Source organism: Pristiophorus japonicus, chromosome 2 (assembly GCF_044704955.1).
Source record: "Pristiophorus japonicus isolate sPriJap1 chromosome 2, sPriJap1.hap1, whole genome shotgun sequence".
Classification (NCBI taxonomy): Eukaryota; Metazoa; Chordata; class Chondrichthyes; family Pristiophoridae; genus Pristiophorus; species Pristiophorus japonicus.
This window is the reverse complement of record NC_091978.1, coordinates 18,881,430-18,907,643: the sequence shown is the minus strand read 5'-3', so window position 1 is coordinate 18,907,643 and position 26,214 is coordinate 18,881,430. Positions and strand designations below refer to the sequence as shown.

At 44.7% G+C, this 26,214-nt stretch overlaps 1 protein-coding gene across 3 annotated transcripts in view; it reads left to right on the top strand.

Annotated features, from left to right (window-relative positions):
* Positions 1 to 26,214, top strand: part of LOC139236178 (sperm flagellar protein 1-like) — a 321,238-nt gene that overhangs the window by 194,807 nt on the left and 100,217 nt on the right. For all 3 annotated transcript variants that reach the window (XM_070866806.1, XM_070866805.1, XM_070866804.1), the window contains exon 3: positions 10,148 to 10,307. In XM_070866806.1, the coding sequence (XP_070722907.1) occupies positions 10,148 to 10,307 (160 nt within the window). The remainder of the gene's footprint in view (positions 1 to 10,147; positions 10,308 to 26,214) is intronic.

The window sequence follows — 26,214 nt, the reverse complement described above, 5'->3', positions numbered from 1 at the left end:
TCTGCAGACAGATCTGAGAGCCCAAACTAAAGTGCTGATGTTAGAATTAGCAGTGTTGAGCAGGAGTTGCTGAAGAAAAAAAAATGTGTAGGGCTACGGGGAAAGGGTGGGGGAGTGGGACATAGAACATAAGAAAATAGGAGCAGGAGTAGGCCATTTGGCCCCCCCGAGCCTGCTCCGCCATTCAATGAGATCATGGCTGATCTTTTACCTCAGCCCTACCCTACTTGTCTGCACTGTCCCCTTGATTCCCTTAATATCCAAAAATCTATTGATCTCTGTCTTGAATGTGGTCAACAACTGAGCTTCCACAGTCCTCTGGGGTAGAGAATTCCAAAGATTCACCACCGTCTGAGTGCAGAAATTTCTCCTCATCTCAGTCCTAAATGGCCGACCCCTTGTTCTGAGACTGTGACCCCTGGTTCTAGACTGCCCAGCCAGGGAGCCAGCACCGGCTTTACGAGCCGAATGGCCTCCCGTGTTGTAACCATTCTATGATGCTATGCTTCCATTTGATGAGTGTGACATAGGATGGGCCTCTGTGACTGAAAGCCTACATCATAGCAGAAAGCAGCTGAACAGAGGTCACTGAAAACTCACCAGTACCTTTGTATCTCAAATTATACCAGAGCAGTTCAGAGCAGCTTCAACAATTCGGGCACATACTGTGGATATTATTCCAAATAAGCATTTATGGGAACTTCCCAGGAGATAAGGTTGAGAAAGTATTTAATTGTTTGCAATGTGAATTTTGTAATATTTCAGGCAAAGGCTGCCTGTATGCCAAGAATGAATTCACGCGCAGTTAAATGCTTGAAGGCTTATTAAGGGTTAAATTAACCTGCACAATCTCATGCCCAACATCAAGATCGCATCCATTGTGGAAGATACGCACATTACAGCTCATCCTGCTAGATGTATTCCTTCTTTATATTCCATTTGCACTTCATTTATATAATTTCTGATCAATTGACATCTGTATTCCATAGGACTTCATTCACTCTCAATCTGTATTCTGATCTCGACTTCTACAGAAAAACATTGACGTTTTATGGTAACCATGATACAAGAGAACCATGTTACCAAAACAAGTTGTATTGAGTCTCCAGTTTAGAGTGGAAAAACAAATTGAAATGTAAACATGTGCTGGCCTTCGGAAGTGCCTCGTGCACAAATATTTGTTTTTTATTCATTCCGGGCTGTGGGCATCATTGGCAACGCCAACATTTATTGCCCTTCTCTAATTACCGTTGACAAACTGGTGGTGAGCCACCTTCTTGAACCGCTGCAGTCCGTGTGGTGAAGGTACTCCCACAGTGCTGTTAGGGAGGGAGTTCCAGGATTTTGACCCAGTGACAATGAAGGAACGAGATATTCTTCCAAGTCAGGAGGTTGTGATTTTGGAGGTGGTGGTAGAGGTTGCAGATTTGGGAGGTGCTGCCGAAGAAGCCTTGGTGAGTTGCTGCAGTGCATCTTGTAGATGGTACAACTGCAGCCACGTTACATCGATGGTGGAGGGAGTGAATGTTGAAGGTGGTGGATAAGGTGCCAATCAAGTGGATTGCTTTGTGCTGGATGGTGTCGAGCTTCTTGAGTGTTGTTGGAGCTGCACTCATCCAGGCAAGTGGAGAGTATTCCATCACACTCCTGACTTGTGCCTTGTAGATGGTGGAAAGGCTTTGGGGAGTCAGAAGGTGAGACACTCGCCGCAGAATACCCAGCCTCTGACCCGCTCTTGTTGCCACAGTATTTATGCGGCTGGTCCAGTTAAGTTTCTGGTCAATGGTGACCCCCAGGGTGTTGATGGTGGGGGATTCGGCAATGGTCATGCCGTTGACTGTCAGGGGGCGGTGGTTAGACTCTTGCTTGTTGGAGATAGTCATTGCCTGGGACTTGTGTGGCGCGAATGTTACTTGCCACTTATGAGCCCAAGCCTGAATGTCGTCTAGGTCTTGCTACATGCGGGCATGGACTGCTCCATTATTTGAGGACTTGCGAATGGCACTGAACACTGTTCAGTCATCAGCAAACATCCCCACATCTGACCTTATGATGGAGGGAAGGCCATTGATGAAGCAGCTGAAGATGGTTGGGTCTAGGATGCTGCCCTGAGGAACTCCTACAGCGATGATTGTGATGATTGATCTCCAACCACAACAACCATCATCCTTTGAGTTAGGTATGACTCCAGCCAGTGGAGCGTTTTCCCCCTGATTCCCATTGACTCCAGTTTTACTAGGGTTCCTTGATGCCACACTCGGTCAAATGCTGCCTTGATGTCAAGGACAGTTACTCTCACCTCACCTCTGGAAATCAGGTCTTTTGTCCATGTTTGGACCAAGGCTGTAATGAGGTCTGGAGCCAAGTGGTCCGTGCGGAACCCAAACTGGGCACTGGTGAGCAGGTTATTGGCAAGTAAATGTCGTTTGATAGCACTGTTGACGACACTTCCCATCACTTTGCCGATGATTGAGAGTAGACTGAAGGGGCGGGAATTGGCCAGATTGGATTTGTCCTGCTTTTTTTGGACAGAAACATAGAAACATAGAAATTTACAGAGCGGAAGGAGGCCATTTCGGCCCATCATGTTCGCGCCGGCTGACAAAGAGACGCATGGCCCTTGCTCAGCAGCCCTAAAGGTTGCACATAAACCTATGAACAATGACGGAAAGGTAAAGAGCACCCAGCCCAACCAGTCTGCCACACCACAACTGCGACACCCCTTACACTGAAACATTCTACACTCCACCCCAACCGGAGCCATGTGATCTCTTGGGAGAGTCAAAAACCAGATAAAAACCCAGGCCAATTTAGGGAGAAAACATCTGGGAAAATTCCTCTCCGACCCATCCAGGCGATCAAAACTAGTCCAGGATATCACGCTGGCTGTATTCTATTCCCTGCAGTACTTACCATTATATCTGCGCCCTCTGACAAAAGGTCATTCAGTCTAATCCCAATTACCAGCTCTAGATCAGGTTACTGCACTTTAAGTGCCCATTCAACCATCTCTTAAAAGTGGCAAGGGTTTCTGCATCCACAACTCTTCCAGGGAGCGAGTTCCAGATCCCCACAACCCTCTACGTAAAGAAGCTCCCCTTCAAATCCCCTCTAAATCTTCCACCAACCACCTTAAAACTATGCCCCCTCATAATAGACCCCTCCACCAATGGAAATAGACCCTTACTATTCACTATGTCCAGGCCTCTCAATATTTTGTGCACCTCGCCGAGGTCTCCTCTCAACCTCCTCTGTTCCAATGAGAACAAACCCAGCCTATCCAATCTGTCTTCATAACTAAGATTCTCCATTCCAGGCAGCATCCTAGTAAATCACCTCTGCACCCTCTAGTGCAATTCCTATCATACGGCGACCAGAACTGCACGCAATACTCCAGCTGTGACCTAACCAAAGTATTATACAATTTAAGCATAACCTTCCTGCTCTTATATTCTATGCCTCGGCCAATAAAGGTAAGCATTCCGTTTGCCTTCTTAACCACCTTATCCACCTGGCCTGCTACTTTCAGGAATCTGTGGACAAGCACTCCAAGATCCGTTTGTTCATCTACACTATTAAGTGGCTTACCGCTTAATGTGTGTACCCTTTCCTTATTAGCCCTCCCAAAGTGCAACACCTCACACTTCTCTGAATTAAATTCCATTTGCCACTGCTCTGCCCACCTGACCAGTAGATTGATATCCTCCTGCAATCCATGACTTCCTCTTTATTATCAACCACACAACCAATTTTAATGTCATCTGCAAACTTCTTAATCATACTCTCTATATTCAAATCTAAATCATTGATATATACCACAAAAAGCAAGGAACCCACTACTGAGCCCTGCGGAACCCCACTGGAAACATCCTTCCAGTCACAAAAAATCCATCAATCAGTACCCTTTGTTTCCTACCTCCAAGTGAATTCTGGATCCAACTTGCCACTTTGCCCTGTATCCCATGGGCTTTAACCTTCATGACCAGTCTACCATGTGGAACCTTATCAAAAGCCTTGCTAAAGTCCATATATACTACATTGAACGTACTACCCTCATCAACCCTCTTGGTTATCTCCTCAAAAAATTCAATCAGGTTAATCAAACGCGATCTTCCCTTAACAAATCCATGCTGACTGTCCCTAATTAATCCTTGCCTTTCCAAATGCAGATTTATCCTGTCTTTCAGGATTTTTTCCAATAATTTTCCCACCACTGAGGTTAGGCTGACAGGGCTGTAATTACTCAGCCTATCCCTTTTTCCTTTCTTAAACATTACTACATTAGCAGTCTCCAATCCTCCGGCATCATGCCCAGATCCAAAGAGGACTGGAAAATGATGGTCAAGGCGTCTGCTATTTCCTGCTTTACTTCACTCAACAGCCTGGGATGCATTTCATCCGGGCCTGGGGATTTATCTACTTTCAAAGCTGCTAAGCCCCTTAATACTTCCTCTCTCACTATATTTATTTCATCCAGAATATCACATTCCTCCTCGATAGCAGTATCTGCATTATCCCTCTCCTTTGTGAAAACAGATGCAAAGTATTTGTTAACAACCCTACCAACATCTTCCGCCTCCACACAAAGATTACCCTCATGGTCTCTAATAGGCCCTACCCTTTCTTTAGTTACCCTCTTACTCTTAATATATTTATAGAACATCTTCGGGTTTTCCTTAATTTTACTGGCCAAGAATTTCTCGTGCTCTCTCTTCGCATTCCTAATATCCTTTTCAATTTTGCCTCTTAACTTTCTATATTCCTCTAAAGATTCTATCGTATTTAGCCATTGGTATATGATGTAAGCGTCTCTTTTTTTCTTAATCCTCCCCTGTAAGTCCCTAGACATCCAGGGGGCTCGAGAATTATTTTTCCTAGCCTTTTTCTTTAAGGGCACATGTTTGGCCTGAGCCTTCCGGATCTCTTCCTTAAATGCCTCCCACTGCTCCGACACTGATTCCAGTTTCCAGTCCACTATGTACAAATCACCCTTTAATTTAGCAAAATTAGCATTTCTCCAATTGGGAACTTTTATTCCAGGCCTATTCTTGGTCTTATCCACAACCAACTTGAATCTAACTGAATTATGGTCACTGACACCCACGTGCTCCCCCACTAATACCCCTTCAACCTGCCCAGCTTCGTTCCCCAGGACATACCTGCACGAAAGTCCCGCCCCAGCCACTAAATTGCGGTTACCACCCCTCCCAGGAAACAGTGAGCAATGTCGCGCACTCCACTTCCTGTCGGGGTGGGTTCAGGGAGCGCTACTCGGGCGCGATCGGCAGCCCTACTCGGCTTCTCACATAGTGCTAACGCGTTTCGACGCCCCTCCCCTTCCATTAAGGGGGGAAGGGACGCTGAAAGCTCTGCAGGCATCCCCACCGGGCCACCAGTGCTGCGTGGTGCCGTGGCCGCAGCCCATCGCCCAAATGGAATTCCGGGCCGCAACGATGGCAGCCTCAGAGCACACGACAGCAAAGCAGAATGGGTTGATGGGAGAGTCGGGCGGAAAATAAAATGGCGGCGAGCGGTCAGCGTCCCTCCCCTTTAACTTCCGCCCCGGGAGCAGAGCTTGGCCTGGTTCACGACCCACGAGGCGAGCACTAACACAGCTTGCGGCAGACTCACGGGGCGCTGTCGAAATTCCGCCGCAGGGCGGAAAGTATTCACCGCGGGGAGCTAAGGGGTTGCCGTGTGTGGCAATGACATCATTGTCGGTTGTGCGGCAGCTTGGTGCACTAATAATGGGGCGCGGCACAACCATGCCAGCGCCTTACTAACTCCCGCCCAATTTCTCCTCATTTCCTCCATCAAACCCCTTCAGAATTTTACACTGTTAGATTATAAAAGACAAGCAATTTATCCTACGATAAGAAAATAAAATGTGGAATGGGAGAAGGTATTTTGGCCCACCAAGCCCATTCCTTGAGGTGGGCCATGTACAATTCACGGCGTCTTATTTAAATTTCATCATCACCTTCATAGGCCGTCCCTCGGAATCGAGGAAGACTTACTTCCACTCTAAAAATGAGTCCTTAGGTGGCTGTACAGTCCAATACAAGAACCACAGTCCCTGTCACAGGTGGGACAGACAGTCATTGAAAGAAAGGGTGGGTGGGGAGTCTGGTTTGCTGCACGCTCCTTCCGCTGCCTGCGCTTGATTTCTGCATGCCCTCGGCGATGAGAGTCAAGGTGCTCAGCGCCCTCCAGGATGCTACTTAGGGCGGTCTTTGGCCACGGACTCCCAGCTGTCGATGGGGATGTTGCACTTTATCAGGGAGGCTTTGAGGGTGTCCTTGTTCCTCTGCCCATCTTTGGCGCGTTTGCCATGAAGGAGTTTCATATGGAGGTGATTAAACACAGGTACAGCTTTGCAGAAACTATGATCGAAGATAAGTTCCATAGGGAGCCCAAAAAGGCAAAGCTCATGCTTACTCTTAAGATGTATTTACACTGTAACTGTAGTGTCCATACTTCATATAGATGCTAAAGGTCTAATGTAAATCCAGAATTAGATTGACCAGACTCCAGAAAGAAACAGAGTGAGGTTCCATGGAGGAGATGTAGCTAAAAAGGAGCATGCCTTTACCCTACGTTACAATGTTCGTGACTCTGGGAATTACAGACACATACACACAATGTCGGATTAAATGTGATGACTTTTATTTGTATAACCAAAGTTAAATCTCACACAGAGGCAATGATTATACTAGGCACAATATATACAAAGTAAATAGCTTAAGGGCTCCCTTTTTATGCTATCGAGACCCAAGTGCTGGTCAGGCCTACCTTGTCCTGGGTAACATCGCCTTAGTGACCAAACTGAGGGGTCCTCTTGACTGCAGTCATCGTTATCCAGTAGGCTGAACAGCCCCCGGCCTGCGAGCAACATCGGAGCAGGCCGGGGAGTGGAAGGAGCAGTGTGGCGGCGTACCACTCCAGGGAGCAGCACGTGCTGGAGCAGGAGAGCAACGGCAGTGAAAAGTGACGTCACCAAGATCCAGATCGGTGATTGGAGCGTGGGGCAGGTACAGCAGGAGCGGCGAGGTCAGGGTAAAGGAGCAGCGAGAGATTGTAGAGGGCTGTGATCGGGGCCCAGGAGAGGCGTGAGTTCGGGGCCAGAAGAGCCGAGGGCCCAGGGGCAGCACGGGCCAGCCCATACTGCGATATGTGTGTTCACTAGGTCTGTGCAGCAGAGCAAGGTTTGCAGTCGTCTTGGTTAATCCTTGCCATTAGGCCAAGACCTAGCTCTGTCAAGCCCGTGTGGTGGCTGGTGTGCAACGGCCACCACACGTTAAAAAAATCCACGCTCAAGCATCTACCACCCTTCAAGGCTTAGTTCGGGACCTGGAATTGTAGGTCCTTCATTGAAACATCTGTGAACGTTTTGACGTGGAAGCAAGTCATCCTCGATTCGAGGGACTGCCGATGATGATTCCTACCCTCATAGTTATATGTCCTGAATTGCCGTGGCTGCAACCAAATGATTTAATCTCGCTTTATCAGTGGCCCCTCGGCTGAGAAGACTGCTTGTTTGTTATACTGAACTCTCAAGGCATTCCTCAGCCTCCCCTCTGCCCCTCCCCATCACCCCAGAGCAGTTGTCAGGGGAGTTGTGGCCTTGCATCAAAACTCATTTTTTGCTTTTCTAAGCAATTTTTTTGAGGCTTAGCTCATTATAGCAGCCATCTTACATGTCCCCCCTCACATGCCTTTACTGACTGAAAGTCAGGGAAAGCATGCTCATTACCAGTTTGTCATCCGTGGGGACACGGGACAAGGATTGTTCAAAGCTGGAGTAAAATCCATCTTTGGCCTCATCTGTTGCGTCGAGTGTTGGGGCGAACGCACTGATGACTGTGGCGCACTGGTTCCGTGATAGGGTGAGTCGGAGAGTCATGAGACGTTCGCTAATCCCGCAAGGGGAGTTTCTGAGGCGGTCGACCAGCTCGTTCTTGATGGCGGCATTCTTCCTCTGGTTTGCCTTTCCAGAAGAAGGTGTAACCTCCACCTTGTTCCTTGAGCTGACCTACCCCTGCCAGCCGGGTCTCGCTTAGGGCGGCGATGTCGATATCAAAACGTCTTAAGTTTCCGGGCAACAATGGCGGTGCGGCGTTCCGGTTTGTCGCAGTTGGAGTTGTCCATGCGGGTACTGACGTTCCAGGTCTTGAATTTCATTTTGAAGGGTGGAAGATGCCTGTGCGGGAGTTCTTTTAATGTGGGATGGCCGTTGCACATCGACTACCACACGGGCTTAGCAGAGAAAGGTCTTGGTCCAGTGGTAAGGGAGTCCAAGACATCTGCAGACCAGGCACTGCTGTATGAGCCTAGTTGCCTACGGCGGGATGCAAGCCGTAAGCTCAGCACTGAGCAGCGCTGTTCGGTGAGGTGGTGAGAAAACTGAGGACAGGGATGGTCAGAGGTCCACTTTGTGGCAGGAGGAGAGGTCACTCCATTGTGCACACCACAATGGCCGGGTGGGGGCGGGGGTCGTGCAGAAAAGGGTAGCACAAACAAAGTGCCCCCTCTAACATTACAATTTACATTTGAGCAATTCTAAGCAAAACTCACACGTAACTAACACTACCGGTGGTCAAGCGCCTACTAATTAGTCCGTGGTTCTTTGGTTGGCAACTGGCCAAGTCGCCCTTCTTGACTGCAGCCCCAAGTGTCCTCTCACAGCACTGTTTATACCTAAAAAGTTGGCAACTTGCCCACTCTGTAAGGCCAAAGTTGCAGAAAACAGAGAGTCGGGATAAATGGTTCATTCTCGGGTTGGCAATCAATAACTAGTGGGGTGCCGCAGGGATCAGTGCTGGGACCCCAACTATTTACAATCTATATTAACGATTTGGAAGAAGGGACCGAGTGTAACATAGCCAAGTTTTCTGACGATACAAAGATGGGAGGAAAAGCAATGTGTGAGGAGGACACATAAAATCTGCAAAAGGACATAGACAGGCTAAGTGAGTGGGCAAAAATTTGGCAGATGGAGTATAATGTTGGAAAGTGTGAGGACATGCACTTTGGCAGAAAAAAAATCAAAGAGCAATTTATTATTTAAATGGAGAAAGATTGCAAAGTGCTGCAGTACAGCAGGACCTGGGGGTACTTGTGCATGAAACACAAAAGTTAGTCTGCAGTTACAGCAAGTGGTCTGGAAGGCCAATGGAATCTTGATCTTTATTGCAAAGGGGATGGAATATCAAAGCAGGGAAGTCTTGTTACAGTTATTGGTGAGGACACACCTGGAATACTGCGTGCAGTTTTGGTTTCTATATTTACGAAAGGATATACTTTGGAGGCAGTTCAGAGAAGGTTCACTAGGTTGATTCCGGAGATGAGGGGGTTGACTTATGAGAAAAGGTTGAGTAGGTTGGGCCTCTACTCACTGGAATTCAGAAGTTTAAGAGGTGATCTTATCGAAACATATAAGATTATGAGGGGGCTTGACAAGGTGGATGCAGAGAGAATGTTTCCACTGATGGGGGAGACTAGAACTAGGGGGCATAATCTTAGAATAAGGGGCCGCCCATTTAACACTGAGATGAAGAGAAAATTCTTTTGTGAGAGGGTTGTAAATCTATTGGAATTTATTGCCTCAGAGAGCTGTGGAAGCTGGGACATTGAATAAATTTAAGACTGAGCTAGACAGTTTCTTAACTGATAAGGGAATAAAGGGTTACGGGGAGCGGGCGGGGAAGTGGACCTGAGTCCATGATCGGATCAGCCAAGATCGTATAAAATGGCGGAGCAGGCTCGAAGAGCCGTATGGCCTACTCCTGCTCCTATTTCTTATGTTCTCATGTTCTTATGTTTTTTTCCCTCTTCAGCAGTTTATTAAACGTGTGATTTTTTTTCAATGTCCTTAACAATAATCCGTTCATTATTCGTACCTTAAAGACATCATCTATGAGAAAGTACAGCTTTTACTTAACTAACAGTTACCACAGTAGCTTCTTGGCTTCGCAAGGTCTGCTGGTTACAGCATTTGGCCAATTTTAAAGTTCGGCAATTTTAAAATGGTGTATTCTTACAGAGGGAATCACATTTTCAGGCGCTGTACTAATTTCTGCTATTGACATCTGTGGAGATGATTGCCTATTTGAAAATTTAAGTCCTTTTTTTAAAATTCAAAACACAGGAAGGTTTTCAACAAACTCAACTTCTACATCCCCGATGACGTAGTTCGCAAGGTGGCCCAGTGCTCGCCCGGTGTCGTGGAGCTTGTCCTGAGCACGTTACGGCTAAAGATTGGAGAGAAGCTAAAACAAAAACAGAGCAAGATGGCTTCATCGCCACAGGTACGGAGAAATGGCAGATAGTTCTAGCATTTTTTAAACACAACTGTAGGGATTTCTTTTTTGTTGGAGATGTAGAGCTAGCTCATCCGATTGGCATCAGTGGAAAGGCGTTGTTGGCACTTTGCTCCCACGACCAACTGAGCCACAGTGTCAGCTGTGTCAGAAGGTTGTGGGTTCAAGTTCTACTCCAGGGACTTGAGCACATAAATCTAGGCTGACACTCCAGTGCAGTGCTGAGGGAATGCTGCACTGAGGTGTGCCGTCTTTCAGATGAGACGTTAAACCGAAACCCTGTCTGCTCTCTCAGGTGGACGTAAAAGATCCCATGGCATTATTTTGAAGAAGAGCAGTGGAGTTATCCCTGATATCCTGGCCAACATTTATCCCCCAATCAACAGAACAAAAACAGATTATCTGGTCATTATCACATTGCTGTTTGTGGGAGCTTGCTGCGCGGAAATTGGCTGCTGCGTTTCCTACATTACAACAGTGATCACCACGAACTCTGCCGGAAGATGCAACTGGCTCACTGATGTCCTTCAGGGAAGGAAGCCAAACACCCCAACCCGGTCTTAACCTACAGGTGACTCCAGTCCCACACTATGTGGTCAACTCTTAATTCCCTCAGATCATCCATGGATTGTCAATAACTACTGCCTCAACCAGTGCTTCTCACATCCCACAAACAAATATTTTAAAAAATGCCTGTATTAATATGCTTCTTCTAGTTTTGGAGTCTTCAGTTTGCTGACTTTTTTGGAGGACACCTAAAAACGGAATCCCACGAATTCAGCAGTCGGGCCACTTCCACAGCTCTTTGAGGCAGCGAATTCCACAGATTTACAACCCTCAGAGAGAAGAAATTCCTCCTCATCTCAGTTTTAAATGGGCGGCCCCTTATTCTAAGATAAGTTCCCCCTAGTTCTAGTCTCCCCCATCAGTGGAAACATCCTCTCTGCATCCACCTTGTCGAGCCCCCTCATAATATTATACGTTTCGATAAGATCACCTCTCAATCTTCTGAATTCCAATGATACAAACTTTAATTTCGTCCATGTTAGTTAGTAGGAATCTGAAATGGAGATTTCTTAGGATTCTTACAGTCCCCGGCTTGAGGGGGAGATCTTTTTCCGACCCCTCAATCTTATTTCTTATCCCTTTGCAGGAGGTCTACTAATTCTAAGTTATTAATGCATCAATCAAGCACTTACATCTCAAGCAACAGATCATGGTACGGACTAAGAAAGGAGGTGTGTGGGGTGGCTTGACCCATCCACCTCCACGGAGGTGTGTGGGGGACCTGACCCATCCACCTCCATGGCACGAACCTGGTATTGCAGTACTTCCAGGAACGGTGCAGTGGCTCTAGGCCTTTTGGCTAAGAGCATTGGCGCAGAGTGATCCTTGAATGGGCCCAAGGTGACCTCTGGCGTTTGTGATTTGACAAAGAATTGGAACGATTGGCTACGAATTTCAAAAAAAAAATCATAATACAACGACTTGAAAGATCCTCCAGCTCTCCCTTTACTCGTATCTATCTTGTGATAATTCTTACTAAATATGACCTCCCTCTAGCCCTCATTTGTCCTAATCTAAATTCTATGACCTTCTCCACTTCACCTTCAATTTCAGTCCCTCTGACAGGTATCAGTGTGATTAACTCTATCCTAATTAATTTATTAGATGATTTCTCAATCAATTATGTGTTAGTGCTTGAAAAGTTGTCGCACTCTCCTGAGCCACATTAACCATTTGATGTCATACTGTTGTCAAATAACTGAGCATGTCTGAGACCTGTTCTTCAGTGCAAATTCACCATGCATTTCCGCATGCTAATTGCTTCATACGTAACAAATCACATTTGCACACTCACACCAGCATCCTAATATCACACCGTGTAAATTCCTGGATTCTTTTACCTCAATCTGGTTCAGTAAAATTACTGAGTCGAATACCTCTTGTGCTTTGAACAAAGCAGTCTTTATTACCGGCCAGTAAGACCTATCAGACAAGATATACTCTCTGGATAGAGCGTACACACTCCCTACGGATAGGTGAAGTTACATCGTAAAGCGTTAACAGTTATACAGTTTTGAAATCAGATAACAAAATACAAATGGATTGACAGTCTAACTCAGCCACTCATTAGTCAATCTATATGAGATGTTCTTCTTGAAAGCTCAAGCATTACCTCTAAATGTTTCAATCTAATGGTGTGACTATTAACTGAGACCTTGCAATTCTGCAGATGTATTTCATGTTACAATTAGATATTATTGGCAGGATTAGTGACTTGAAACCTTGAGAAAGACTGTTAGCTATGCTGATGTTGCACTATTTGCAATCTGACATTCTCCCAGCTATTCTTCCATGGCTTATACATTTTCATATATCCCGTTTACATTACTGTCCTTAATTCCATATATTCCGTTCAGATATCCACAACCGCACATCTGATCAGCCATCTGATATAAGCCATTCTTGGGCTTTCAGGTGATCTGATCAATAGGTCGTGCGGAGTCTGGACATCTTTGCTCATCTCCTACTCCATGGTCCCAGTCTCGGGTAATGGCCAAACTATCAAATTCAGCTTTCTTAAAAAGTTCATTATAGGCAGGGACACAAACCTCTCCGAGAGAAAGCTATCAATTTACTATTCTCAACTACACTTCCCTGACTTTCACTAGAATGTCAGGAAAATTCCATTTGATGGTGTAATTCGCCTGCTTCTATCTTATATCTTAAGTGGGGCAAACTATTAATTATTATTCATATAACATTCGCCCTGGAAGAACTTTACTGTCCAATACTATATTAAAAATAGAAATAATAGATCAAATGTTCCCACTTGCTTTAAGTTTTTGACACATTTTTTGTATTCTTTATTTCAGAGGTTCCTTGATTTTCCCAAAAGTTGACCAATGTATTGTGCCTGAGTCCATTTTTATCATAACAGTAATGTTGGACTGACAGTTTTGTTAAGGTTCAACGTTATTTCCCTCAAAACTTTCTTCCTTGATGAACAGCAATTGGCAGGACAACCTGGACTGCTGTCCATAAGTTTCTTTTAATGAAAATTTGACTATCACTTTAAACTTCAGGTAAATTTTCCCTTCTTGAGTGCTTGAAACAGCAATTCATATCAATTTTATTTTTAATCAATTTATCTTATAAGAACATAAGAATGTACGAAATAGGAGCAGGAGTAGGCATACCGCCCCTCGAGCCTGCTCCGCCGTTCAATAAGATCATGGCTGATCTGATCATGGACTCAGGTCCACTTCTCCGCCCACTCGCCACAACCCCTTATTCCCTTATCGTCGAAGAAACTGTCTATTTCTGTCTTAAATTTATTCAATGTCCCAGCTTCCACAGCTCTCTGAGGTAGCGAATGCCACAGATTTACAACCCTCTGAGAGAAGAAATTTCTCCTCATCTCAGTTTTACATAGAAACATAGAAACATAGAAAATAGGTGCAGGAGTATGCCATTCGGCCCTTCGAGCCTGCAACACCATTCAATGAGTTCATGGCTGAACATGCAACTTCAGTAGCCCATTCCTGCTTTCTCTTCATACCCCTTGATCCCCCTAGTAATAAGGACTTCATCTAACTCCTTTTTGAATATATTTAGTGAATTGGCCTCAACAACTTTCTGTGGTGGAGAATTCCACAGGTTCACCACTCTCTGGGTGAAGAAGTTTCTCCTCATCTCGGTCCTTAATGGCTTACCCCTTATCCTTAGACTGTGACCCCTGGTTCTGGACTTCCCCAACATTGGGAACATTCTTCCTGCATCTAACCTGTCCAAACCTATCATATTTTTAAACGTTTCTATGAGATTCCCTCTCATTCTTCGAACTCCAGTGAATACAAGCCCAGTTGATCCAGTCTTTCTTGATATGTCAGTCCCGCCATCCCGGGAATCAGTCTGGTGAACTTTCGCTGCACTCCCTCAATAGCAAGAATGTCCTTCCTCAAGTTAGGAGACCAGAATTGTACACAATACTCCAGGTGTGGCCTCACCAAGGCCCTGTACAACTGCAGTGAGACCTCCCTGCCCCTGTACTCAAATCCCCTCACTATGAAGGCCAACATGCCATTTGCTTTCTTAACCGCCTACTGTACCTGCATGCCAACCTTCAATTGATGTACCATGACACCCAGGTCTTGTTGCACCTCCCCTTTTCCTAATCTGTCACCATTCAGATAATAGTCTGTTTCTCTGTTTTTACCACCAAAGTGGATAACCTGACATTTATCCACATTATACTTCATCTGCCATGCATTTGCCCACTCACCTAACCTATCCAAGTCACTCTGCAGCTTCATAGCATCCGCCTCGCAGCTCACACTGCCACCCAACTTAGTGTCATCCGCAAATTTGGAGACACTACATTTAATCCCCTCGTCTAAATCATTAATGTACAATGTAAATAGCTGGGGCCTCAGCACAGAACCTTGCAGTACCCCACTAGTCACGGCCTGCCATTCTGAAAAGTACCCATTTACTCCTACTCTTTGCTTCCTGTCTGACAACCAGTTCTCAATCCATGTCAGCACACTACCCCCAATCCCATGTGCTTTAACTTTGCACATTAATCTCTTGTGTGGGACCTTGTCGAAAGCCTTCTGAAAGTCCAAATACACCACATCAACTGGTTCTCCCTTGTCCACTCTACTGGAAACATCCTCAAAAAATTCCAGAAGATTTGTCAAGCATGATTTCCCTTTCACAAATCCATGCTGACTTGGACCTATCATGTCACCTCTGTCCAAATGCGCAGCTATGACATCCTTAATAATTGATTCTATCATTTTACCCACTATTGATGTCAGGCTGACCGGTCTATAATTCCCTGTTTTCTCTCTCCCTCCTTTTTTAAAAAGTGGGGTTACATTGGCTACCCTCCACTCCATTGGAACTGATCCAGAGTCTATGGAATGTTGAAAAATGACTGTCAATGCATCCGCTATTTCCAAGGCCACCTCCTTAAGTACTCTGGGATGCAGACCATCAGGCCCTGGGATTTATCGGCCTTCAATCCCATCAATTTCCCCAACACAATTTCCCGACTAATAAGGATTTCCCTCAGTTCCTCCTTCTTACTCGACCCTCTGACCCCTTTTATATCTGGAAGGTTGTTTGTGTCCTCCTTAGTGAATACCGAACCAAAGTACTTGTTCAATTGGTCTGCCATTTCTTTGTTCCCCGTTATGACTTTCCCTGATTCTGACTGCAGGGGACCTACGTTTGTCTTTACTAACCTTTTTCTCTTTACATATCTATAGAAACTTTTGCAGTCCGTCTTAATGTTCCCTGCAAGCTTCCTCTCTTACTCTATTTTCCATGCCCTAATCAAACCCTTTGTCCTCCTCTGCTGAGTTCTAAATTTCTCCCAGTCCCCAGGTTCACTGCTATTTCTGGCCAATTTTGTATGCCACTTCCTTGGCTTTAATGCTATCCCTGATTTCCCTTGATAGCCACGGTTGAGTCACCTTCCCTTTTTTATTTTTACGCCAGACAGGGATGTACAATTGTTGTAGTACATCCATGCGGTCTCTAAATGTCTGCCATTGTCCATCCACAGTCAACCCCTTAAGTATCATTCGCCAATGTATCCTAGCCAATTCACACCTCATACCTTCAAAGTTATCGTTCTTTAAGTTCTGGACCATGGTCTCTGAATTAACTGTTTCATTCTCCATCCTAATGTAGAATTCCACCATATTATGGTCACTCTTCCCCAAGGGGCCTCGCACAACGAGATTGCTAATTGATCCTCTCTCATTACACAACACCCAGTCTAAGATGGCCTCCCCCCTAGTTGGTTCCTCGACATATTGGTCTAGAAAACCATCCCTTATGCACTCCAGGAAATCCTCCTCCAACGTATTGCTTCCAGTTTGGTTAGCCCAATCTATATGCATATTAAAGTCACCCATGATAACTGCTGCACCTTTATTGCATGCACCCCTAATTTCCTGTTTAAATGGGCGGCTCCTAATTCTAAGATTATGCCCTATAGTTCTAGTCTCCTTTATCAGTGGAAACATTCTCTCTGTATCCACCTTGTCAAGGCCCCTCATAATCTTATACGTTTCGATAAGATCACCTCACATTGTTCTGAATTCCAATGAGTAGAGGCCCAACCTACTCAACCTTTCCTCATAAGTCAACCCCTTCATCCCCAGAATCAACTTGTGAACCTTTTCTGAACTGCCTCCAAAGCAAGTATATCCTTTTGTAAATATGGAAACCAAAACTGCATGCAGTATTCCAGGTGTGGCCTCATCAATATCCTGTACAACAGAAACAAGACTTCCCTGCTTTTATACTCCATCCCCTTTGCAATAAAGGCCAAGAATCCATTGGCCTTCCTGATCACTTGCTGTACCTGCATATTAACCTTTTGTGTTTCATGCACAAGTACCCTCAGGTCCTGCTATACTGCAGCATTTTGCAATAGTTCTCCTTTTAAATAATAACTTCCTCTCTGATTTTTTTCTGCCAAAGCGCATGACCTCACACTTTCCAACATTATACTCCATCTGCCAAATTTTTGCCCACTCACTTAGCCTGTCTATGTCCTTTTGCAGATTTTTTGTGTCCTCCTCACACATTGTTTTTCCTCCCATCTTTGTATCGTCAGCAAACTTGGCTACGTTACACTCGGTCCCTTCTTCCAAATCGTCAATATAGATTGTAAATAGTTGGGGTCCCAGCACTGATCCCTGCAACACCCCACTAGTTACTGATTGCCAACCCGAGAATGAACCATTTATCCCAACTCTCTGTTTTCTGTTCGTTAGCCAATCCTCTATCCATGCTAAAGGGGTACTGAAGTTGCATGTTCAGCCATGAACTCATTGAATGGCGGTGCAGGCTCGAAGGGCCGAATAGCCTACTCCTGTACCTATTTTCTATGTTTCTATTACCCACAACCCCATGAACTTTTATCTTGTGCAGTAACCTTTTATGTGGCACCTTGTCAAATGCTTTCTGGAAGTCCAAATACACTTCATCCACTGATTTCCCTTTATCCACCCTGTTTGTTACATCCTCAAAGAATTCCAGCAAATTTTGTCAAACATGACTTCCCCTTTCGTAATTCCATGCTGACTCTGCCTGACCGAATTTTGCTTTTCCAAACATCCTGCTCCTGCTTCTTTAATAATGGACTCCCAACATTTTCCCAACCACTGATGTTGGGCTATCTGGTCCATAGTTTCCTGATTTTTGTCTGCCTCCTTTTTTAAATAGGAGCGTTACACTTGCAATTTTCCAATCTGCTGGGACCTCCCCAGAATCCAGGGAATTTTGGAAAATTTCAACCAATGCATCCAAAATCCCTGCCGCTACTTCTCTTAAGACCCTAGGATGCAAGCCATTAGGTCCAGGGGATTTATCTGTCTTTAGTCCCATTAACTTACTGAGTACCACCTCCTTAGTGATTGTGATTGTGTTAAGTTCCTCCCCCCCTATAGCCCCTTGACTCGCCACTGTTGGAATATTGTTAGTGTCCTCTACCGTAAAGACTGATACAAAATAGTTGTTCAGAGTTTCTGCCATCTCCATGTTCCCCATTACTAATTCCCCGGTCTCGTCCTCTAAGGGACCAACATTTACTCTAGCCATTCTTTTCCTTTTTATATACCTATAGAAACTCTTGCTGTCTGTTTTTATATTTCATGCTAGTTTACTTTCATTGTCTTATCTTCCCTTTCTTAATCACTTTTTTAGTCATTCTTTGCTGGCTTTTAAACACTTCCCAATCTTCTGTCCTCCCACTAGTTTTGGCACATTGTAAGTCCTTGTTTTTAATTGGATATATAAATTGGATACCGTCCTTTATTTCTTCAGTTAGCCACCGATGGCTATCTTTTCTCTTACACCCTTTCCTCCTCACTGGAATATATTTTTCTTGAGAGTTGTGAAATATCTCCTTAAATGTACGGCACTGTTCATCTACCTTCCTACACTTTAATCTATTTTCCCAGTCCACTTTAGAAACATAGAGACATAGAAAATAGGTGCAGGAGTAGGCTATTCGGCCCTTCGAGCCTGCACCACCATTCAATGAGTTCATGGCTGAACATGCAACTTCAGTACCCCATTTAGCCACCTCAATTTCAATTTCAGAAACAGGTGTTCCTGAGCTTGATGATTTACATGGTGTGGTGTGGAGACAGAAGTGCTCGCAATTAGATAACAAGGCAACTTCCATATCTCCCCTTCCCAAGCACTCTATTTCAGAAGATAACACATAACTCTGAATGGGTTAAGTCCAAGTCTTTAAAAGGCAAAGGGCTAGACTTTCCACTTCACATCACCCATCTATGGCCCATATATGGCCCAAAACGGACCTCTATCGCCCATTTTCAGCAAAAATTGGAAACTAGGCCCAAAATATCGCCCGAAAAACAGGTGCCTAAGTTTCCACTGTAATCGCCGAGAAATGATTGCCGAGAAATGATCACCCACATAAGGCCCATCCTAAGTTTCAGCACCGAGCATGCACCTCGCTGGGCCGATGCAAGGCCCAAAACAGTGCTGAGAAATAGTTGCTTTTTCAGGGCCTAAGAGAAGGATAATGGGCACTATGGACACCATTTTGACTTCAGAGGAAGGGTGGAGGATTAGTTGTGAGTTATTTAGACAGTTAGTTGTACTCAGAATATTGGGACAGGGAATATAAATAGGTATTATTGTGTTATTTTTGGTAAATAGGTTTTATATATTGAATTTATTAGGTTTTATATATTGAATTTATTAAATAGCTTTTACATAGTGAAGTTATTTACTGATATTGTTGGGGCCTATCAAACTGACTTGTATACAGCGTAGAGAGTACAGAGAGTGCAGAGTACAGTGATTAGATATTGTTGAGAGATTATTAAAATTAGACATCAGCACGCTACACAGTGCTGCATTTGACAAGTGACTGAAGCTCTTTAGGCTCGTGATGGGACTTCATAAGCTTCACAATGTGACCAGGGAGGAACAGACTGAGAGCACTTTCGGTTTCTCGAGAGTAGCAGACTTTCCCAAGGTGCAGGGAGCAATAGACTATACGCACATTGCCCTCAAAGCACCTTTAAAGAACGCGGAGGTCTTTCGTAACAGAAAGGGGTTCCACTCGCTAAATGTAGACATTCAGATGTTGATTTACAGTTAGGCTTAATCAAAAGTTTCAATTGCGTGGGGTGTCCTTGTTGTCTTGCTTGCACTGGCCTATCATCAGAATTTATGCTTATTTTATAAAGTTTAGTGTTACTAAAGTACTTGTATATTAAAAGAATAAACAAATATGGATTAACAACTGTATAGTTGATAACTAATGTAACTAAGAGAGAAGACTCATTGAATTTATTGAATTAAAGACTTTTTTTTAATTAACAAATACGAAAAAAAATTAATAAACTATTCCTCCAACCCCCCGCCCCCCGCACCAACCGATCTTTCCCTCAAATACACAAAATCTTAACAATTAACAATTAACAACTAACAACTAACGAAACAAGAACAAGAACAATTGAACAAGAAGCAGGAAGGGGGTACTGAAGTTTCATGTTCAGCCATGAACTCACTGAATGGCAGTGCAGGCTAGAAGGGCTGAATGGCCTGCTCCTGCACCTATTTTCTATGTTTCTATGTTTCTATGTAAGTGAACAGTGAACAAATAAACTTTTTGAAAAAACTCCCCCTTCCCGACCTGCGGCCACGTTTCCCTCCAGGTCCAGTCCCACCCCGTGTTCGTACCCCACCCGCCCGTTTTGGTCTACGCAGACCGACACCAAGACATCGTGCAGAGTGGGACGGCAAGACTTCCTGCCGTGGTGGAGGTGACGGAGCGGAAGTGGAAGCCTGAAGCTCCACTTCCGAGTCAGGAGGAACTGTGCCCTCCGTACTCGCTTGCGTGCCCGGGGTCTCGCTACGAGCAGACATGACATCTTGGGGTGCTGCGTCGTGTCCAGCCAGCAACGCATGCTGTAGGGCATTGGTTGGGGCTGTCTGCTGCCGAATGGCCTCCAACGTCTCCCTTGCAGTCTGTGCTTGCTCGGAAGACCAGTTGGAGAAGATCATGCAGAACTGGCTCCAGGTTGCTGGAAACTGGCTCCAGTTCGCGGAGAACTGGCTCCAGTTGGCAGAGAATTCCGCGAAATCCTGGATAAAGTCGCGACCAATCGCGACCGTCTCCCTGCACAGGGATATTAAGCTCTCAGTCAGGCCCTCCATGGTAGGCGATTGCTCACCCCGCTGATCGGACCTCCGTGGAGTCGGCGTTTGCAAAATTACGCGCTTCGGCGTCGCCATCTACACACCGCTTGGTCCCGGTGCCTCTTCCATCTCAATTGAGATGGCCGCAGGTTGTTCCTCCCCCACAAAAAAAATCTCATCCTCCTCCTCTTGCTCCGCCTCAAATTGACTTATGGATTGCGTGTTAATGTCCTCCTCCTCCGTCTCTTCCTCCTGCGAGCTGTTGGAGGGGTCGATATTTGCGGATGTATCTGCTACATCACCTTGCTCAATGGACACTTGACCTTAGAAAGATGAATGAAATTTCTAAACAACTAATAACAATACATATCAATATATATCAATATTTCAATTTCAATATCAATATTTCAATAACCCAAAACATTGCAATACTTTTCAAAACCCCGTATGCACAAGAGTTCACCAGGGTTAACATGGCCTCATTCGTAGATCAACACTACATCAAAATTATTGAATTATAATTGCATAACATTACATGCGTAACTACGATATTTTTAGTATGTATTTCGTAATGTTTCACACATTGCACAGTTCCCATTACTCACGAGACTGAAGGGCGGGCTCGGCCACGCCACGGGTCATGACCGAACGGCTTTCAGGCCCCACCAAGGCCACCGCAAGCTTCTCATATTGTGTAAGTACATGCACCATTGCGGAGCCGCCACCTGTCCTCCTTTAATCCGCACGGTTGATAGTTATCTTCTTCTGTAAATTATAATTTAACATTGCACGGCATAAGCTAATGGACTTGAGAATAAACATTTAAGACTGACAGATTTAAATGTCCAATTATTACATAACATTGTAGTGCATATGAATAATTTTTAATGCTATAAGATTCAACTTAGTGTTAGGGAGAATAAATGTATTTTTAATTTAATTATTTTATATTATAAATAAATGACATTGAGGATTCGAATTACAATTTATAAACATCAAGTAAATAATACATATGTATGATTTTAAATAGGAATTTTAAATATGTTTTAAATATAGAAAATATAATGCAACTTACTCTGGCTGCTGCCAGCAGGCTGTTCCATCTCTTGCGGCACTGGTCAGCAGTCCGCACCTCATTAGATGCTGATGTCACAACATCGGCAATCTCCACCCAAATTCTGCGATATGCACGGTGTGGAGGTTTCCCATGCCCACCCCGTATCAAGTTCTCCCACCTCGTTATGACTACATTAACAAGGGGCTCGTTGGCCTCCTCACTAAAGGAGGCCCTTCTCCTTCCAATCTCCCTTTCTTTTTGTAGTTGCATCGACATTGCTTCAATGTACTTTAAGATACGATATACTAGATACTAGATACTAGATTAGTCAAATATACTAGATTAGTCAAATATTCTGGATTATTCAAATATTTCTCAGAGAAAACGACCAAGTCCTCTCTCCTGCGCTCTCTGACCCTCGCTGTGCTTCTGAGCGTGTGCAATGACCCCGACCTCTCCAAACGCGGCAAAAAAAGTCAACCCAAATAAAAAACATCCCACACATATGCACACTAGCATTGCTAGGGAAGCTTTTTTTTTTCCTATGACTTTCGTTTGACTTCTGCTTTCTTTGGGCGATCGTGGGATCGCTGAAAAATCAGATCGCCCATTTGACATCGCCGGGGTAAGGCCAAGTGGAAAATCGCAAAAAAAAAATGGGCCTTGTGCCGGCGATCAGCACGGGCGAGACGTCCAACATCGCTGGAACATGGCCCATTTTTTGGGCCTTAGCCACCTTGTGGAAAGTCTAGCCCAAAGCCTTTAGTCCACATCATCACCATGCTGTGATTTTATGTCTGGCGATGTCTGCAGATCTCTTTTTACATCATCATAGGATTATAGAAAATTATGACACAGAAGGTGGCCATTCGGCCCATCGTGTCTGTGCCAGTCAAAAAAGAGCTACCCAACCTAATCCCATCTTCCAGCACTAGGTCCGTGGCCTTGTAGGTTGCGGCTCTTTAATTGCACATCCAATACCTTTTAAATGTGGTGAGGGTTTCTGCTGCTACCACCCTTTCAGGGAGTGAGTTCCCGACCCCCACCACCCTCTGGGTGAAGAAGTGTTTCCTCATCTCCCCTCTAATCCTTCTACCAACTACTTTAAATCCATGCCCCCTGGTTATTGGCCCCTCTGCTAAGGGAAATATGTCCTTCCTATCCACTCTATCTAGGCCCCTCAGAATTTTATACACCTCAATTAAATCTCCCCTCAGCCTCCTCTGTTCCAAGGAAAACAACTCAAGCCTATCCAATCTTTCCTCACAGCTAAAGTTTTCCAGTCCTGGCAGCATCCTTGTAAATCTTCTCTGCACCCTTTCTAATACAATCACATCCTTCCTGTAATGTGGTGACCAGAACTGCACGCAGTACTCCAGCTGTGGCCTAACTAGCATAACCTGCCAGCTCTTGCATTCTATGCCTCAGCTAATAAAGGAAAGCATTCCGTATGCTTTTTTAACTACCTTATCGACCTGTCCTGCTACCTTTAAGAATCTGTGGACAAATACTCCGAGGTCCCTCTGTTCCTCCACACCTCTCAGTATTGTCCCATTTATTGTGTATTCCCTTGCCTTGTTGCTCCTCCCTAAATGCATTACCTCACACTTTTCCGGATTGAATTCCATTTGCCACTTTTCTGCCCAACTGACCAGTTCATCGATATCTTCCTGCTATCTGGAGCGTTCCTCCTCACTGTCAACCACACAGCCAATTTTTGTATCATCTGCAAATTTCTTTATCATGCCCCCTACATTTAAGTCTAAATCATTAATATGTACTACAAAAAGTAAGGGACCAAGTACTGAGTCCTGTGGAACCCCACGAGAAACAGCCTTCCAGTCACAAATGCTCTCCTCAACCATTACTCTTTGCTTCCTGCCACTAAGCCAATTTTGGATCCAATTTGCCACTTTCGATTGGATCCCATGGGCTTTTATTTTTTTGATCAGCTTACCATGTGGGACCTTGTCAAAAGCTTTGCTAAAATCCATGTAAACTACATCAAACGCACTGCCCTCATCTACCTTCCTTGTTACCTCCTCAAAGAACTCAATCAAGTTAATCAGACAGGACCTCCCCTTAACAAATCCAAGCTGACTGACCTTGATTAATCTGTGTCTTTCTAAATTATACTGTCCCTCAGAATTGATTCCAATAATTTGCCCACCACCGAGGTTCGACGAACTGGCCTGTAATTGCTCAGTTATCCCTTCCTCCCTTTGTAAGCAATGGTACAATGTTAGCAGTTCTATCCTCTGGCACAACTCCTGTATCTAGGGAGGATTAAAAAATGATGGATTTCAGGGCCATGGTGTTTGAACCCTGCCACAAACTGTTCGCAACCTTGCTGTCATATTTGACCCGGAAATGAGCTTCCGGCTACATATTCGCAGCATAACTAAAACCGCCTATTTCCACCTCTGTAACACTGCCTGTCTCCGTCCCTGCCTCAGCTCATCTGCTGCTAAACCCCTCATCCGTGCCTTTGTTAAGTCTAGACTTGACTACTCCAGTGCACACCAGGCTGGCCTCCCACATTCTACCCTATGTAAACCTGAGGTCATCCAAAACTCGGCAGCTGTGTCCTAACGCACATCAAGTCTCGCTCAACTATCACCCCTGTACTAGCTGACCTACATTGGCTCATCCCGGTTAAGCAACGCCTTAATTTCAAAATTCTGATCCTTGTTTACAAATCCCTCCCTATCCCTTTAATCTCCACTAACACACCACTAACCACCTATTTCCAACCCGAAAAGGACCCATTTATCCCAACTCTCTGCTTTCTGTTCGCCAGCCAATTCTCTATCCATGCGAATAAATTTCCTCTGACTCCGCGTACCTTTATCTTCTGCAGTAACCTTTTGTGTGGCACCTTATCGAATGCCTTTTGAAAATCTAAATACACCACATCCATTGGTACACCTCTATTCACCATGCTCGTTATATCCTCAAAGAATTCCAGTAAATTAGTTAAACATGATTTCCCCTTCATGAATCCATGTTGCGTCTGCTTGATTGCACTATTCCTATCTAAATGTCCCGCTATTTCTTCCTTAATGTTCCTTAATGATAGCTTCAAGCATTTTCCCCACTACAGATGTTAAACTAACCGGCCTATAGTTACCTGCCTTTTGTCTGCCCCCTTTTTTAAACAGAGGCGTTACATTAGCTGCTCTCCAATCCGCTGGTACCTCCCCAGAGTCCAGAGAATTTTGGTAGATTATAACGAATGCATCTGCGATAACTTCCGCCATCTCTTTTAATACCCTGGGATGCAATTCATCAGCACCAGGGAACTTGTCTACTTGAGTCCCATTATCCTGTCCAGCACTACCCCCCTAGTGATAGTGATTGTCTCAAGGTCCTCCCTTCCCACATTCCCGTGACCAGCAATTTTTGGCATGGTTTTTGTGTCTTCCATTGTGAAGACCGAAGCAAAATAATTGTTTAAGGTCTCAGCCATTTCCACATTTCCCATTATTAAATCCCCCTTCTCATCTTCTAAGGGACCAACATTTACTTTAGTCGCTCTCTTCCGTTTTATATATCTGTAAAAGCTTTTACTATCTGTTTTTATGTTTTGCGCAGTTTTACTTTCGTAATCTATCTTTCCTTTCTTTATCGCTTTCTTAGTCATTCTTTGCTGTCGTTTAAAATTTTCCCAATCTTCTATTTTCCCACTAACCTTGGCCACCTTATACGCATTGGTTTTTAATTTGATACTCTCCTTTATTTCCTTGGTTATCCACGGCTGGTTATCCCTTCTCTTACCGCCCTTCTTTTTCACCGGAATATATATTTTTTGAGCACTATGAAAGAGCTCCTTAAAAGTCCTCCACTATTCCTCAATTGTGCCACCGTTTAGTCTGTGTTCCCAGTCTACTTTAGCAAACTCTGCCCTCATCCCACTGTAGTTCCCTTTGTTTAAGCATAGTACGCTCGTTTGAGACACTACTTCTTCACCCTCAATCTGTATTACAAATTCAACCATACTCATTCCGAGAGGATCTTTTACTTGGAGATCGTTTATTATTCCTGTCTCATTACACAGGACCAGATCTAAGATAGCTTGCTCCCTTGTAGGTTCTGTAACATACTGTTCTAAGAAACAATCCCGTATGCATTCTATGAATTCCTCCTCCAGGCTACCCCGTGCGATTTGATTTGACCAATCGATATGTAGGTTAAAATCCCCCATGATTACTGCCGTTCCTTTTTCACATGCCTCCATTATTCCCTTGATTATTGCCCGCCCCACCGTGAAGTTATTATTTGGGGGTCTATAAACTACGCCCACCAGTGACTTTTTCCCCTTACTATCTCTAATCTCCACCCACAATGATTCAACATTTTGTTCATTAGAGCCAATATCTTCTCTCACAACTGCCCTGATATCATCCTTTATTAACAGAGCTACCCCACCTCCTTTCCCTTCTTGTCTATCTTTCCGAATTGTCAGATACCCCTGTATGTTTAATTCTGGTCTCACTGGTCTTTTGTAGGCCTCTCTGATCCCCGGAGCTCTCGCCGAACTCGCGCTGCTCCTGGTCTCACTGGCCTTTTGTAGGCCTCTCCGATCCCTGGAACTCCCGCCTCTCGCCAAACTTGCGCTGCTCCTGGTCT